The sequence below is a fragment of the Scylla paramamosain genome, chromosome 11 (assembly GCF_035594125.1).
Source record: "Scylla paramamosain isolate STU-SP2022 chromosome 11, ASM3559412v1, whole genome shotgun sequence".
Taxonomy (NCBI): Eukaryota; Metazoa; Arthropoda; class Malacostraca; order Decapoda; family Portunidae; genus Scylla; species Scylla paramamosain.
The window spans coordinates 4,925,001-4,942,500 of NC_087161.1; the positions used below are offsets into that span (position 1 = coordinate 4,925,001).

At 40.9% G+C, this 17,500-nt stretch overlaps 1 protein-coding gene across 2 annotated transcripts in view; it reads left to right on the forward strand.

Moving 5' to 3' along the window:
• The first annotated feature begins 1,053 nt into the window (after positions 1-1,053).
• Positions 1,054-17,500, forward strand: part of LOC135104859 (6-phosphogluconate dehydrogenase, decarboxylating-like) — a 39,141-nt gene continuing 22,694 nt past the window's right edge. Inside the window, exons 1-3 of one of the 2 annotated variants that reach the window (XM_064012556.1) lie at positions 1,054-1,305; positions 1,392-1,562; positions 5,456-5,656. In XM_064012556.1, coding sequence (XP_063868626.1) covers positions 5,643-5,656 — 14 coding nt within the window. In that variant the 5' untranslated portion in view covers positions 1,054-1,305; positions 1,392-1,562; positions 5,456-5,642. The remainder of the gene's footprint in view (positions 1,306-1,391; positions 1,563-5,455; positions 5,657-17,500) is intronic. The other variant, XM_064012557.1, reaches the window with a different exon arrangement.

The following is a 17,500-nucleotide window of genomic DNA, read 5'->3' on the forward strand; positions in this document are numbered from 1 at the left end:
GAGAAATGCTGAACTTTATTCCCGTTTTGTCGTCTATTTTTCGCTGCAAGATTTTGTTTTTTTCCTTCTTTGTCCTGCGGCCACGTCAGGAGGCGATGGACTACGGTAGGTGACTGTCAAGGTGAGTGGAGATCACCTGAGCGTCTGGAGATAAGAGTGATGGGGAACCACGTCCGGGAGGGGAGAGAGGGAGGGAGGAAGGAAGCTGGGAACCGGGAGAGAGACGGAGAGGGAAGGCTGGAGAGGGACAAGGTAAGAGACGCAGCTTGAGGTGAGAAAGTTAGGAAGGGAAGAGGAATAGTTGAACATCTTCACGCCTCCTGAGCATGACGACACCTGTGCATGAATGGCTTACTCAAGGGCCGCCTGTCACGATGCCTGCCTGCCTGTCTGCTCACCTTCCTACTTACCTGTCTGCCTGCCTGCTTGTCTGACTGCCTGCCTGTCTAAACGTTTGCCGGTCTAACTGCCTTCCTAATTACCAGCCTCTCTGCTTGTTTACCTACCTACCCATCTGCCTGTCTACCTGTCTGTCTGTCTGTCTGTCTATCTACCTATGTCTACCTACCTGTTTTCTTATCTATCTATTTGTTTGTCTATCGGTTTGTTTATCTACCTATCTACCTGCCTGCTTGTATGTTTGTCTGTCAGTATCTGCCTACCTATCTACCTGCCTGCCTGTCGATTTGCCTGCTAGTCTGCCTACCTGCCTGGCTGACGCTATCCACACAAAACCACACTAAAATAATTCTCTTGAGGCCTTGAGTTGGAGAGTTATTATGGTGTTTGCAAGTGATTCATGGCCAAAGTATTTTCCCTCCTTCCTTCCTTCCCTCCCTCTTTTTTCTTTATTTTTGCGTGTGAAGGAGGCAGATTAAAAGCTACACTGTTAAAGAAGACGAGAAAAACTAAGAGTATTTAATTGTTCATTCGTTAGATATGGACTCGACTTCCCTTCCTTTCTTTATCATCTCTCAGTTGTTATCGCTCACATTGTCTTCGACCTTCCTGCCCACCCTTCCTAATACCCCTCTCTCTATCTATCACCACCAATTCAACCTTACACTCCTAAACGCACCCACTCTGGCATCACTCTCAGCCCACCACACAGACCCCCAAGCATTAGCACAACAACTTAGCAACCACCTCACAGCAACCAACCCACCACCACAACAAGCATGACACGCGATAACCACGGTAGAATCTTCCCGACACCACTACACCACCACACCACACCATTACCCTCCTATTCCAGCACCGGAGATTGTACAGCGCTCCACTTTCCCTCCGCCAGCAGCACGCCAGGTGGGTAACAGAGCCGACTGGTTGCGTGGGAGACGTGAGAGGGGATGAAAACAGTACGTAATATAAAAACTGTTAACTTTCCACAGCCGGGCAGCTCAAGCCACGTCCGGAAGGGAAGGGGCGGGCTGGTAGCGGAACAGGACGGGCAGTGCTGGGCGAGAACCGGGTGTGAGAGGCTGTGATTGCTGTGCGTCGGGTTACCTTTCTGCCCATCTGCCTGTGAGGATCTGCATTGCTGTGGGTGAAGCTGTGAGGGTGTGAGTGTTAGGTTAGGTGTCAGTGTCTAGAGGTGTGTTGTGTAGTGTTGTATGTACGAGTATGTATGTATGTATGTATGTTCTTTCATGATTGCAGTTACATAAAGAGTGAAAGTTATGTGATCGTAATGATGTTTGTATGTTAAGACCGGCTGGGTTAAATGCTTTGTCACATAGAGGGTATGAGTTATAAAGAATGAAAGGTAATGTTTATTTATATGTAGAGACTTTTGAATGTTAAGGTATGAGATCGTAATGAAGAGTAATGTCTGTTTGCATGTTATTGTAAAGACTGGTTTAAATGCCTCGAGTTACACAGAAAAGAGTGGAAGTTATGAAATGAAGTTACGAAATGAAGTAATATTTGTTAGTATCTAAAGACTGTGATTTAAATACCTCCAGTTACACAGAAAAGAGTGAAAGTTATGAAATGAAGAGTAATATTTGTTAGTATATAAAGACTGATTTTAAATACCTCCAGTAACACAGAAAAGAGTGGAAATTATGAAATGAAGAGTAATATTTGTTAGTATATAAAGACTGGTTGGTTTGACGTTAACCCTTTGACCGCTGTGCTTCCCTTCAAAGCTCGATAATAGCTCTTTTGTTTGAGTAGCTAAGCGGTGCGTGGAGGTTGAACAAGGGTGATAAACGATATACTGTCCCTCACCCTTGGAGATTAAAGACTTTTTTGTATGCTATCGTGTTTCCGGTAACTTTCCCTCTACTTATGGACTAACACGCCTAGTAACCAAGCAAGCGTGGTTCCCTGCTTGTCATTCGCTCCTGTCACTGCCACAGCCGCGGCCTTCAAATACCTCGCCTCACCTGGTTGACTCCCCTCCACGCCCACCAATCAGGGAGCCGCATTCTCAAACGTTTCGGAGCTAACTTGAATTTCTAACTTTTAACAAACTCTAGTGGAAGATGCTGGAACTTTCAACTAATTTCATGGTCCTAGTGACAGTAACGATTTAGTTCACTCGCCCCACGCCCACCAATCAGGGAGCGGCATTCTCAAACGTTACGACTACCTTTAACAAGCTCCTCCCACTGTCTTCATGATTTTGGTGACAGCTTAACAGTTAATTTGCATCACCAATGAGATCAAATAAAACCCATGATAACCTCACTAGTAATAATATTCATGAGTCTTTTAAAAATATTCAGTAGTTAAACCAACGAAAAAAAAAAAAAAAAACGGACGGACGGACATATAAGAACACGACTATTGACTTACGTGGCCTTTAAAAAAAAAAAATTAGTCTTCAGTAAATGCCAAAATGCTTCCAAAGACCGGCAGTGGTTCAAGGTACGGTGACCCGGTTACGATACAACCCCGCCAGTCTGAAGCATGAAGCAGTGTCAGAAGTGTTGGGCAATGGGATCCTGCCTCGCCCCTCCCCCCCCGCCCCCCCCCCTGCAGTATTCTGGCTGGGTTATTTCCTAGATCACTGGGATTCCCGACCGTACCGCGCGCTCACCTGCCTGTCTCGCTCTTGCCTCACCATGTTGACAATAATTCTAAGGTTAAGAAATAGGTAGAAAATCTGTAACTCCTTTTTGGATATCTGACCTCAAAATCTAGATGTTACTCATTTTTGTTTTATTTATTTATTTTACGCAAGAGGGGTACTGGCCAAGGGCAACAAAAACATGAAAGTGGAAATACAGAAGCAGGAAAGGAGTTCCAGAGTTTACCAGAGAAGGGGATGAACGACTGAGTAAACTGGTTAACTCTTGCATTAGAGAGGTGGACAGAATAGGGGTGAGAGAAAGAAGAGTCTTGTGCAGCGTAGCCGCGGGAGGAGGAGAGGCATGCAGTTAGTAAGATTAGAAGAACAGTTAGCATGAAAATAGCGGTAGAAGACAGCTAGAGATGCAACATTGCGGCGATGAGAAAGAGACTGAAGACAGTCAGTTAGAGGAGAGGAGTTGATGAGACGAAAAGCTTTTGATTCCACCCTGTCTAGAAGAGCAGTATGAGTGGAAACCCCCAAGACATGTGAAGCATACTCCATACATGGGCGGATAAGGCCCTTGTACAAAGTTACCAGATGGAGGGGGTGAGAAAAACTGACGGAGACGTCTCAGAACACCTAACTTCATAGAAGCTGTTTTAGCTAGAGATGAGATGTGAAATTTCCAGTTCAGATTATAAGAAAAGGACAGACCGAGGATGTTCAGTGTAGAAGAGGAGGACAGTTGAGTGTCACTGAAGAAGAGGGGATAGTTGTCTGGAAGGTTGCGTCGAGTTGATAGATGGAGGGATTGAGTTTTGAGGCATTGAACAATACCAAGTTTGTTCTGCCCCAATCAGAAATTTTTAGAGAGATCAGAAGTCAGGCGTTCTGTGGCTTCCCTGCGTGAACTGTATACTTCCTGAAGGGTTGGATGTCTGTGCAGAGACGTGGAAAAGTGCAGGGTGGTATCGTCAGCGTAGGAGTGGATAGGGCAAGAAGTTTGGTTTAAAAGATCATTGATGAATAATACGAAGAGAGTGGATGACAGGACAGAACCCTGAGGAACAACACTTTTAATAGACTTAGGAGAAGAACAGTGACCGTCTACCACAGCAGCAATAGAACGGTCAGAAAGGAAACTTGAAATGAAGTTACAGAGAGAAGGATAGAAGCCGTAGGAGGGTAGTTTGGAAATCAAAGCTTTGTGCCAGACTCTATCAAAAGCTTTTGATATGTCCAAGGCAACAGCAAAAGTTTCATCAAAATCTCTAAAAGAGGATGACCAAGACTCAGTAAGGAAAGCCAGAAGATCACCAGTAGAGCGGCCTTGACGGAACCCATACTGGCGATCAGATAGAAGGTTGTGAAGTGATAGATGTTTAAGAATCTTCCTGTTGAGGATAGATTCAAATGGTGCGTACAAGAATATACATCATGCGTTCTATTCAACAGCTGGTCCTCGTAATTATGACAGCTGCCTCTAACCGTGTCCGTGGCTCCTCTCCACACCAGTGATATCGCTGAACACATTAATGACTAGCACGTGACAACAACAAAATTACTGATACAATTGTCATGCACCCCCGCGAAGTTACTAACAAATACTGACCTAAGATCTATGCAGCGAAACTAAGGAATGAGAAAATTGGTAATTAACAATGATGATGGTAATAACAACAACAACAATAATAACAATAATAATAATAATAATAATAATAATAATAATAATGATAATAATAGTAAGAAGAAGAAGAAGAAAAAGAATAAGAAGAAAGAGGAAGAAAAATAGAGAAATAAGAGAAAAGAAAACAAAGAATTAACATTACTATAAGCTTACTCACTTTCAACATACATTGAACGTTCCATTTCTTTCAGTTAATCAAAACACAACAAACCCGCCATATTTAAATGATTTATTTCATGATGACGCAATAAATGTTTACTCTCTGAGCCTGGTCACTCCCTAAATCCGCGTAATTTTAGCAGCCCAGGTAACTTACGCCATTATCTGGAAAACTGTGAGGTGCAAAATAGAGAGAATTGTTATTTTATCTAGTTACAGGAGCTGCTTACCTTTCTATGACGAGTGGCGCACCTATAGCCTCTGTTGGTGTTTGGGTTGTATGGTCACGTGATAGCGGAGGGGGAGGGTCATTCGTAAAATTATTAATCGGTATGGTTGTCTCTTTTATGTTGTTAATTCTTGTTTTTAATTATTATTATTTTTTTTCATTCCCATATTTTATTGCTTATATTTTATAATTTTGTGTTATTTGTTTTTATTTTATTACGGCTGCTGTGTCATTTTAGAAGGCATAAAAATATACGTGCAAAAGTTAGACGGTCATTTTAGCTATAACAAAAATTAGCACGCTAAATCTGAAATTAGTTTCCTAATCTGACACTTATCTTAAAATCTCTACATTTCAGATAAACATTCAAATCTGACAACTTTACCCTATCAAGCGAGAAGAAATAAAAAGGAAAAATACATAATTTATACAAGTAAAAGGGATAAGAGGATACAGAAACACGAGAAGTACTATTCAAGAAGTCACAAGACACCCGCCCGTTCTTGTCAATCCGCCGGCAATCCAGTAAACGTCAACAAATCATCATGACTGAGCAAGTGTGAGTATTTATGCTATTTATTCCCCTCCCTTGAGTTGATATTAAAGGCAGTTGGTATTTTATGTGTCACTACTATCTGCTGAAGTACGGAGAGAGCTTTTACTTAGGAAATAAAGGATGTCTTTGCTGATATATATGTATGTGTGTGTATGTGTGTGTGTGTGTGTGTGTGTGTGTGTGTAAGGACGAAAGATAGTTATGGAAATGGTAAAAGAATGGGGGGAGTGCTGATGATAAGAGCGTCTAAAAGAATGGGGGAGTGCTGATAACAAGAGCGTCATCAGGTTTTCCAATGGCATACACTAAACCATAAAGTGTTATTATTGTTTCTCTCTCTCTCTCTCTCTCTCTCTCTCTCTCTCTCTCTCTCTCTCTCTCTCTCTCTCTCTCTCTCTCTCTCTCTCTCTCTCTCACGATTACATAAATTCTTTTTTGGTAAAATTTAGGTTAGTGTTCATTTATCTTTTTTGAGGGTGATATATTAATTTTTTGGTAACATTAAAGGAACTGATATTATTTTAGATTTCCACCATCATGCTCTACAACGCTGGGGATGTGATTTCTGTATACCTTACTGGATTCTAAGAAACTTTATCTCGCTGAGTTTCTGTGGGAAATCCATAGTTTCAAAATAGACACTTCCTCAAGAAATTCCGTAGACCTGATCCTGTAGGCTAGGTTAGGTTAGTATCCTTGACAGGGGTTGAGGAAGGTGCAGCCCCCTGGCTAGGTTAGGTTAGGTTAAATTAGTATCCCTGGGCCAGGTTGGTGCAGTCTCCCTAACTAGATTAGGAGGATAGGGGTATTTTGGTGTAAATCTAAAAATTTACCATCAGCTGTGATGTAAGGGAAGCTACAAGAAGCCATCGGGCCTACACGTGGCATTCTCTGTATGAAATATACCTATTTCCATGTATCATCCCCGTCCATAAATTTATCTAATCTTCTTTTAAAGCTCCTTAATGACTCAGCACTAAAAGCCTGATTACTGAGTCCATTTCATTCATTTATCACTATTTGAGAACCAGTTTCTTCCTGTTTCATTCTTAAACCTAAAGTTTTCAAGCTTGAACCAATTATTTCTTGTTCTATCCTGATTACTGATTCTGAAAATTTTACATTACATATTGTGGTATATATTTCCACATTCATATTATAGTTAACAGCAGTACAACATGTTCCTAGGATATAATATATTGGAGTAAGTGATGTACATTTAATTCCTTATGTATTGTACTTTACTTTTACATGCATTCACATTATATTTAACTGCAATAGAAGATGTTCATAGGCTGCAGCGTAGCAGCATAAATCACGTGCATATCCGAGGAAACACAGGACTCCACAAAATTTATAATTTTATGAAAAGTCTTAGTGTGTGACTGTTTTGTTTAAAAAGATAAATATTTTCAAAGAATAAATAAGTTGCCAAAGAATAAATAAGTTGTCAGTTAGGTGGCAGAGTGGCTGCTGTCAGCAATGCTCTATGTTTTCTCTCTGGAACTTGATACTGAAGGACATTCCTAAACTAAATCTATCTATACACCAGGCCAGCAGTTCCAGACAGGGTGGCTCAGACAAAGCATCACACACTCATGCACATGTCACTGACATTCTTAGCTCCGCCGTCCCCTGGTGGAAAGGCATGGTTTCGTGGACGACCCTGCTACACCCCAGGAACTTGGGCATAGCACCACCTTATTGAACAGGCAATCAACTAATACATTAATACATTCTTACTGTGTATGATGATACAAATAACATTCAGAGATTAATTAGGTGTTAAATTTTGTTTTGAAAATGTTTATCACCATCAAATTTCAGAGAGAGGATGGCTCTTGGGAGTCATCACCACAGTAAATGCATTATGACAGATGTATGAACACTCTCTCTTTACTTATTACATGCATTTATTGATATTGTATTAAAGCAGATTCACTATGGAGCATGGCCTATGATGCTGTTGACACCTGTCACATTAGTAAAATCAAATTAGTCATCAGTGACCAGCTATAGACTGGACATTTAAGAGAGTCTGTAACCAATACAGGAGATGTTTACTGGTATTCACATAGAAAATAATGTGCATCTGTTTCAAAGCAGTGTGATAGCAGGAAAGCAAACAATGTTGCAGGATTGACATGAAAAGACTCTGTGTGTCAGCATCAGCTGAATCAGTTTAGGGTTTGTACTTGGTAGGGAGGAATTGTTTGAGTGGACTAGGAGTGGGTATGTGATGTGATGTATTAAATTCAGTCTGTAAATGCCATTTATCTTGCATATGTTGCTCCTTACTATAATACAAAAGCATGAATTTTGGAAATGAATGGTCCTGTGTATTCTGCCAAATTGAGTGACTTCTAATTGCACTTGCATTTTGTTGTCATCTTCTGCAGCTTCTTATTTTAGTTGTGATTCCACTACAGGACAGAGGGCCCCCTACTTTCCCCACTCATCTCATCAGCTGCCCATCTGTTCCAGGCCATCCCACAAAAACTTTTTATGTCATCTTTCCATCTAGTTCTCTGTCTGTCCTAATTTATTTCACAGTTCCTAGATTGCTGTTTTGTAAATTAATGATCTGTCTGTTGTCTGCTTGAGTCTCCAACTCTGAAGCCTCAAACACCACCAACACTTCATGTTGATTGAATGTTTGTCACTCAGTGAAAGTGTGGACAGGATGATAGCAAGCAATGTGTGGCCGTTGGTGCTGCTTGCTGATATTCAGCAGATTTAGTATTGGACAGGCATGCTTATCAGTCATGTGTCAGTCAGCTCAGAGCTGTCATGGTGAAAGCATGTCTGTGCCAGCTGTCTCTCCACTCACACCTGAAGAGGGGATGGAGACTTCCTTCCAGTGGATAAAAAGATGAAATCAGAAGTTAATTGAACCTTACAAAGATGTTCCTTGCCTCAGAATGTCCTGTTACATAAGGCTGCTTACCTGTGGCCAGTGTGACCTACGAACTTCACCACCAAACATCCTTTTTTAACATTAATGTAACTATTCCACCTTTGCTTTAGTAGGTCATAGTGCTCACACAGCGAGACATATTTTGAAACATAGCTTTGTGTAGCGTAGCAGACTGACCTACTGAGGCAAAGGTGGAATAGTTACGCAAATGGCAAAGGAGGAGGATGTTGAGTAAAGTGATGAAATAGTCATTTGTGGTTCTGTGAGTTTTATGTGATGTGCAATGAAGGTAACTAATTTCTGACTGTTTTGAAATTACCTGCCTGCAGAAAAAAGTAATTGGTAGGTGAGAGTAATGAGGGGAAGTGGAGTGTGATGGGTGTGGATGTACTTAGATGGCTGAGAAAAATAGCTTTGCACCTTAATGACCAGTTAGCATGGTTAGCTCACCACTTCTACCTTCTCCATGATCTGCTCCTCTCAGCTGGTGATTTGAACCAACCAGAATAAGTTGCAATTTTCAGAAGATAGTTAGAAAGTATTATTGTACCAGTGGTTAATGGGAGGGACCTCAGCCTTATGAGTTGAAGCTTTCTGCACAGTGGTGTGAATCATATGAAATGGAATGGAAAAATAGAGTGTTGACTTTCACACCAATCATAGAATCAAAAGTGTTATATGATTAAAATGACCCTTTGACTGTTATTTGGTACATCTTTCCTTAATTAGAAATCACACTGAGACATCTTTACTTGTTCTACAGCCACCTCCAATATTTAAACTAGGGAGAAATTGCAAAATGTAAGCTTTTTAATCCCCTTCTTTCTTGTAGATGTTTATAAAGATTTCTTGCATCACCTCTGCTGCTGTTAATTGTTTTGTATTACAGTGAAACCCATTCAGCATGTAGAGGTGGTGAGCCAGTGTGTGTCAGAGGCTGATCTCTGTAACAAGTGAATGCATGATCTCTGCTTATTTCTCAAAGTTCTTATAGAGAAAGTGATGTTGGAAGAGCTTTCATGGGTGTTGGGGCAGGTTTCATTGATGTTACTCTGTTTTACCAAGCTATGGGACCTGATTCACTCTCTCATGATGGTGGTGGTGGTGTCAGACCGCATGTAGGAGCAGGGTTGTATCAGACACTCAGACACTGTCACTAGGGGAAAAGTGACAGTGTGCTGCTTAGTGTGTAGTTTATGAGAAAAAAAGAACACAGGCTAGGAACAGATTTGCATACCAACACACATTTTGCATCTTGAATAATTTGTGACAGTCTGAATTTTGTCAAGATCTCATTGTTTTCAGTGCGAGTTATCAACAGTTCTGCATTGTGCAGTGGATTACGTTCGTCTTATCCACAAATTCTACAAATTCTACAAGACTGACAAAGAAGCTGAGTGCTCTAAGTAATACAAACACAGGTCTTTGAATCTCTGGCACTTCATCCCTCAGTGCCTCAGTGCTGTGAAAATGTTGGCAGACTAACTAACTAACTGAATCTAAGAGTGACTAGACTGATTAACAAACTGGCTAAGACTAACGATCCAAGTAACTAAAACAGTGACTGACTAACAAACTGACTAAGACTCACGATCTGAGTAATTAAAACAAAGACTGACTAACAAACTGACTGACAAACTGACAGACTAATGATCTAAATAACTAAAACAAAGACTAAGACTGACTGACAAACAAACTAAAAACCAACAAAGTAAATAAAACAAACACTAACCTAACTTAACTACCAAACCAAAATAAACCAGCCCTCTAACTTGCACACATACAAATCTCGTCATCTCTGCCATTACATTTTTCAACCTTCACCTGTTTTCCCTTCTTCCAGTGACACAGATTCTCTCCTGGCGGAAACTTCTGTGTTGGTGTTTAGCAAGCCTTTTTGTTGCTGTTGTTTTTGTTGCTTGTTCTCCAGTCCTTGGCTGCTCTGTGTGTACTTGTTTGAAAATTATGACCTTCATGTCTCAACCTCCCTCTGGTGCAAGATTTGGTGTACTTATTTACTTATTATTATTGTTATTATTTTTTATTTATTTATTTTCTTTATTTATTTGGGTTTATCTTCTGTGTGTGTGTGTGTATGTGTGGTAGGTAATAACAGGATGGTCATATTTTTTTTCTTTCCTTCATTCTTTTCTTTCTTTTCTTCCCTCATTTTCCTTCCTGCCTTGCCTTGCTTTCCCTCTATTTTTCTTTCTTCTCCCTATCCTTCCCTCCTTTCCACTCTCCTCCCTCCCTCCCTCCCAAGGCTACAAGATATATTCTCCCATTCTCCCCATACACACAGCCCCACACCCCTATCACCCATCCCCCATCCCACCACAATACACCACACTACCTCCCTCACCCACTAACCTACCCACCCTACCACCTCACACGCCCCCATCCTCCCCCCCACACACACACATGCACTTGGCCATCTCTAGGTAGCTATATTCCAATGAAGTGGTGAAGAGAGCCACAGAGAGCCATTGAGAGCCACACAGCTTCCCACAATATGTCCTTGGTGCTCATCACTTTCCCTCACCTTGCCTGCCTCACACCCCTTGCTCACGGCCTCCACCAGGTGCTCTAGGTGTGGTGGTGCTGGTGGTGGTGGTAGTGGTAGTGGTAGTGGTAGTGGTGGTGGTGGTCGCCCATAATAGTAATGAGTATTTGATGGCTGCTGCAATTCGTCTGTTAGGTTGTTTTGGTTGTTACTTTTTTAGCTGTTTGTTGTTTTTTTAATGAGTCTTTTTCATTTTTTCTTTCTTTTTTCTTTCAGTGGGTCTTTTTTAATTTTTTCTTTCAGTGGGTCTTTTTTTTCATTTTTTTTCATTCAATGGATCTTTTTTTCATTTTTTTTTATTTCAGTGGGTCTTTTTAATTTTTCTTTCAGTGTGTTTTTTTACATTGATTTTCTTTCAGTGGGTCTTTTTTTTCCTTTTTTTCATTCAGTGGGTCTTTTTTTCATTTTCTTCTTTCAGTAGGTCTTTTTCTTCATTTTTTTAGTGGATCTTTTTTTAAATTTTTTTTCTGGAGATTTTTTTTCTTTTTCATTTTTTTTCTGGGTCTTTTTTCCTTTCCTTTTCTTTGTGGGTCTTTTTTCTTTTCCTTTTTTCTTTGTATGGATCTTTTTTTATTTCCTTTTCTTTGTGAGCTTTTTTCCTTTCTTTCCTTTTTCTTTCTGTGGGTCTTTTCTTTTTCTTCCTTTTCTTTGTGAGCATTTTCTTTCTTTTCTTAGTGGGTCCTTTCCTTTCCTTTTCTTTCAGTGGGCACATTTTTCTTTCCTTTTCTTTCAGTAGGCCTTGAATTGATACTCTCACAAAGTTGAGGAAACAGACCACAATCACTGGAGCAGGGAGAGGAAATGCCTTGCCACCAGTGGGTACAATTAACATTACTGCTCTCACCTGGGACGGGAAGTAAAAGTGACACCAATATTTCCTTGAACCGAGTGTCTGATATTTTCATTGAACCGAGTGTCTAAATGTAACCTTGAGATGGTGCTGGAGGTTATATAATTAGTTGTCTATGTATGCCCCTAGGTGAGTTTGCCTTTTAACCCTTTCACTGTTACTTGGTACACTTTTCCTTCATTACTAATCACTTTTGAGATATCTTTATTTGTTCTGCAGCCACTTCCAATCTTTAAACTGGTTACCAATTGTAAAATCTATTATTTTAATTCCTGTCTTTCTTGTAGATGCATATAAAGATTTCATGCATTACTTCTGCTGCTGATTGTTTTGTATCACAGTGAAAGGGGTAAGTTTGGATAGGTAATACAAACTTTCACATCTTCATTAAGGACTAGCACCTCAGTGGGTGTTCTTTTATACATATTTTGTTGCCCTTTGCCAGTACTTCTTGTGCATCAAAAGATAGGATAGAATGAGAATGAATACACAGAGGAGGGTTTGCCAGTCACGTCACCCTGCCCTTATTGGTTCACTGTTATGAGAATACAGCCACAGTATTGTACTTTCCTGACTAACAAGTGTGGTGCCAGGCAGTGTCCCTCCAGTAAGAACAGTAGGCAATAAAACCATAACAACAACAGCCATAAAACTTAGAAATGCGACAGGTACACACCTACAAGTAACAGAAATGCAAATAACAATTATGGAAGTACTAACAGAAAACAAGTAATGGCACTAATAACAGTCATTACACCCAGGCCACCCTCTCCTCCCCCAGCAGACAGAGTGCAATGGTAGGGTGGTGTGGTGGTGCCCCTGCTGCAGCCCTGGGCCAGCTGAGTGGGGGAGTGGTGCAGGGCGGAGGGAGGGTGTAAGTGGAGGGTGTGGGTGATGGTTAAGGAGGTTGGTGGCTGGCATAGGGGAGGTAGGTTGGTGGAAGGTCAAGGGTGGGGAGGTAGGTGGAGGGTGGAGGTTAGGTGGGTCCTTTCACAGATGTGCAGTAGGAGTAATTGGGCCTAATTCAACACACAGTACCTTTTACACACACACACACACACACACACACACACACACACACACACACACACACTCCTGCATGCATTCACACACACAGGAAGCTTCATTCAGTTTCTGCAAAGATAGTGGAAGGTAGGAGTAATTGGGGCTAACTCAACACACACACACACACACACACACACACACACACACACACACACACACACACACACACACACACACACACACACACACACACACACACACACACACACACACACACACACACACACACACACACACACACACACACACACACACACACACACACACACACACACACACACACACACACAGGAAGTTTCATTCTGTCTTATGAAAATGCGGGTAAGTAAATGCAAATCATCATATGCAAATTATACATGCTAAGCTATATCAACTCCAGGTTTTACAGTGATATGCAGTAATACATAGTTTTTTTTTTTATAGAATTTTTGTTTAGATTAAGAAGTGTACTAGCTTATTTTCATTGTTTTATCTGTCAGCCGAAGCATTTTTTTTAATATTTTAGTGTATTTGTCAGTCAGTCAGTCAGTCATTCCATGTACTAGTCTTTTAATTAGTTGCATGGTTTGTTGGTGTGATAATTACTTGATTTGCTAGTTAGTTAGTTGATTGGGTAGTTTGGATAGGATATAAATGTGATATATTATAGCACCTCAAATTTGGAATCCATAATCATACATCTATTCATTCATTCATACATTCATTCGTACATTCATTGCAAGCATCCACAACAACCTTGAGCCATAAAGCTTCCACCTCTTAAGTGACCAATACAACTCCACTTCCAATGCTCCACCAACCCTGTAACTCACCACACACACACACACACACACACACACACACACACACACACACACACACACACACACACACACAGAGGCAGTGATGCAACAAGTGGCCACACCAGACCACTTATTACCACCACCACCACCACCACCACCACCACCACTACTCTGCTCCCCTGTTGGTCTGCCTGCTGCATTCTGATCGGTGGTGAAAGTTTGGTTCAGAGGGAGACACAACGGGTGCACTCTTATGCCTCATCATCTTGCACGGAAAATTTTGTACTGGTAGTGATGCAGGTTGAGAGGAGGAATATCTTGAGGTATCTTAGGGAATTATGTTAAGCTCTACAATTATTTATTTACTTATTTATTTATTTATTTATTGTGAGCTTGGAGTGGTGGTGATGTGTGTATGAGTGTGTGGTGCTTTGTCTGTGCTACCATAACTGGGGTTGCTGGCCTGGTATATAGTTAGATTTGTTTATTTATTCTTATGTGTAAAGGAATGTGATGAAAAGGGAGTTACTTTAGAATGTGGCATGGAAAGTCACCGTACAGGGTCAGATAATGTAAACTCATCACTGTTGCCAGGTTTTGATTTGTAGAGTCCTTCCCCACTGAAAGAAATGAAAGGTAACATATCCTGCCACTACTTGTAAACATCTCTGTCAGCACAACCTCCACTGTCTGTCACTTCCCTTTATGTGCTTACTCCTTCCCTTCCCACAGCTTATCACTGCTTGGGAATACTTTGAGTCTGCCAAGCAACACTGCCAAGGGTGCATCATTTTTATCAAATAGACTGGTAGATGAGTGGAACTGCTAAGTCATTAGGGAGCTTTAAAAGAAGAAGAGATGATAGGTTGAATTAGCTACTGGTAGGGATATTTCATACAGGAACTGCCATTGTAGGCCTGATGGCTTCTTGCAGCTTCCTTTATCTTCTCACATCTTTAGGCTCTTGTAAATATTGTGCACCATTTATTTATTGATTGTAATAGTGAATGAGTTAGCCTGTGGGGGAACTACCTTCACCTTCAGGAAATTGCTTGATAGAACAGCCTTGTGCACTCAGGAGAGAAGATAGAGGCTTGGAAGTCCATATGTTTATGTATTTATCTTCCCACAAGCAAGGCCACTCCAATGCTGATATTAGGCCATGTGTGTGTGTGTGTGTGTGTGTGTGTGTGTGTGTGTGTGTGTGTGTGTGTGTGTGTGTGTGTGTGTGTGTGTGTGTGTGTGTGTGTGTGTGTGTGTGTGTGTGTGTGTGTGTGTGTGTGTGTTCGTCCTTCCTTCCTTCCTTCTCTCCCATCTTCTCTCCCTACTATTACTCTCTTAGCTATATTATAATTTTCTCTTTTGGTTTCTCTTTTTCTGTGTTTCTCTCTCTCTCTCTCTCTCTCTCTCTCTCTCTCTCTCTCTCTCTCTCTCTCTCTCTCTCTCTCTCTCTCTCTCTCTCTCTCTCTCTCTCTCATTGTTCTTCCATTTCCTTCTTCCTTCCTTTCTTTCTTTTTCTTTCTTTTTCTTTCTTTTTTTCTTCCTTCCTTCCTTCCTTCCTTCCTTCCTTCCTTCCCTCCCTCCCTCCCTCCCTCCCTCCCTCCCCTCCCCTCCCCTCCCCTCCCCTCCCCTCCCCTCCCCTCCAATCTATTTCTATTCCCTCCCCTCTCCTGTCCCTCCCCACCCCACTCTCCCTCCCAATCATTTGATGACGCTCCCCTCCCCCCACTTCCACCACCATAAACTCTCACCCCAACCCCACCCATCCTCTCTCTCTCTCTCTCTCTCTCTCTCTCTCTCTCTCTCTCTCTCTCTCTCTCTCTCTCTCTCTCTCTCTCTCTCTCTCTCTCTCTCTCTCTCTCTCTCTCTCTCTCTCTCTCTCTCACACACATAATTCCTCTTGAGTGCGAAGTTGAAGGCTACAAAATAACTCTCTTTGAACACACACACACACACACACACACACACACACACACACACACACACACACACACACACACACACACACACACACACACACAGTCACTCAGCAACACTGGAAGATAAAAAAAAATGCATGTTATTTGTTCTCATTCTTTTTTATTTATATACTTTCTAAAAAAAATATTGGTCAGGGTAACAAAATACATTGTCCAAAACACTTGTTGTCAATGTCAGAGAGAGAGAGAGAGAGAGAGAGAGAGAGAGAGAGAGAGAGAGAGAGAGAGAGAGAGAGTAAATGTTTTGAAATAGACGAAAGAAATTTAAGTGTACGTATAAAATGTGAAATGGCTTTGTTTTCTTTCTATCTTTTTTTTATCTTTTCTTTCTTTATTTATTTATTTGTGTAGCTACATATTCGTATTCAAATGTACCTTTATCAGTCTAGGCTTTTTTTTATTTATTTAATTATTTATTTATTTATTTATTTTTATTTTTTTTTTTTTGCATACTTAACCTCCTTGCTACACTATTTGTCCATGCATTTAGGTTTACTGCTACATAAACACACGGGGGCAGTTCAAGCATTGTTCTAAAGTTTATTTCTTACTTTTTTTCTTCCTTCCCTCTTTCTTTCTTCCCAGTCTTCCAATTCTTACTTGCTTCTATATTTTCTCCTTTCTTGTCTTTTCTTCTTTCCTTTTGTTTGTTTGTTTGTATGTTTGTTTGTTTGTTTGTTTGTTTTACTTCTGTTCTTCCCTCCTTTATTTTTTTCCATCCTTGTTTTTCTTCTTTTTCTTTTCCTTCCTTTCTTTCGTTCATTCGTTTGTTCATTTTTTTCTTCCTTCCTTCCTTCCTTCCTTCCTTCCTTTCTCTCCTCTCCTCTCCTTTTTATTTCTTTTCTTCCTTTCTTTTCCTCTCTCCTCACCTCTCCTTTTTTTTTCCTTTCCTTCCTTCCTTCCTTCCTCTCTCCTTCCTTCCTTCCTTCCTTCCTTCCTTCCTTCCTTCCTTCCTTCCTTCCTTCCTTCCCATTCCTCTCTTCCACCCGACCGCCATCTCTCATTTCCTTTCCTTCATTTCCTTTCTGTCTTTCTCTTTCATTTTCCTTCGTTGAGTCGAGTTTATTGCGGTATTAGACACTCGAGGTAAAAGTTTACAGCTTCTAGGTGAACTGTACATGAAAAGGCAAAGTTCACACACACACACACACACACACACACACACACACACACACACACACACACACACACACACACACACACACACACACACACACACACACACACACACACACACACACACACACACACACACACACACACACACACACACTTCACGGTTCACATTTTCTCACTCAAATATTTCACCTTCCCCCCAAATTCTCTCTCTCTCTCTCTCTCTCTCTCTCTCTCTCTCTCTCTCTCTCTCTCTCTCTCTCTCTCTCTCTCTCTCTCTCTCTCTCTCCTTATAGCCTAAAGCCACTTTTTACTACACAATTACGATGATGTATAAATAAATAGATAGGTAGATAGATAAAACAGACAGACAGACAGACAGACAGATACAGATAGATAGACATATATATTAAATAGACTGATAAGTAGATAAGTGGATGGATAATTAGATGAAGGGATAGATTGATAGATGGAAAAATAGATAAATGGACTGATGGACTGACTGAGTGATTCTTTACTGAGTGACTGACTGACTGATAGGTAAACATATATACGCACACACTCATACACGCACA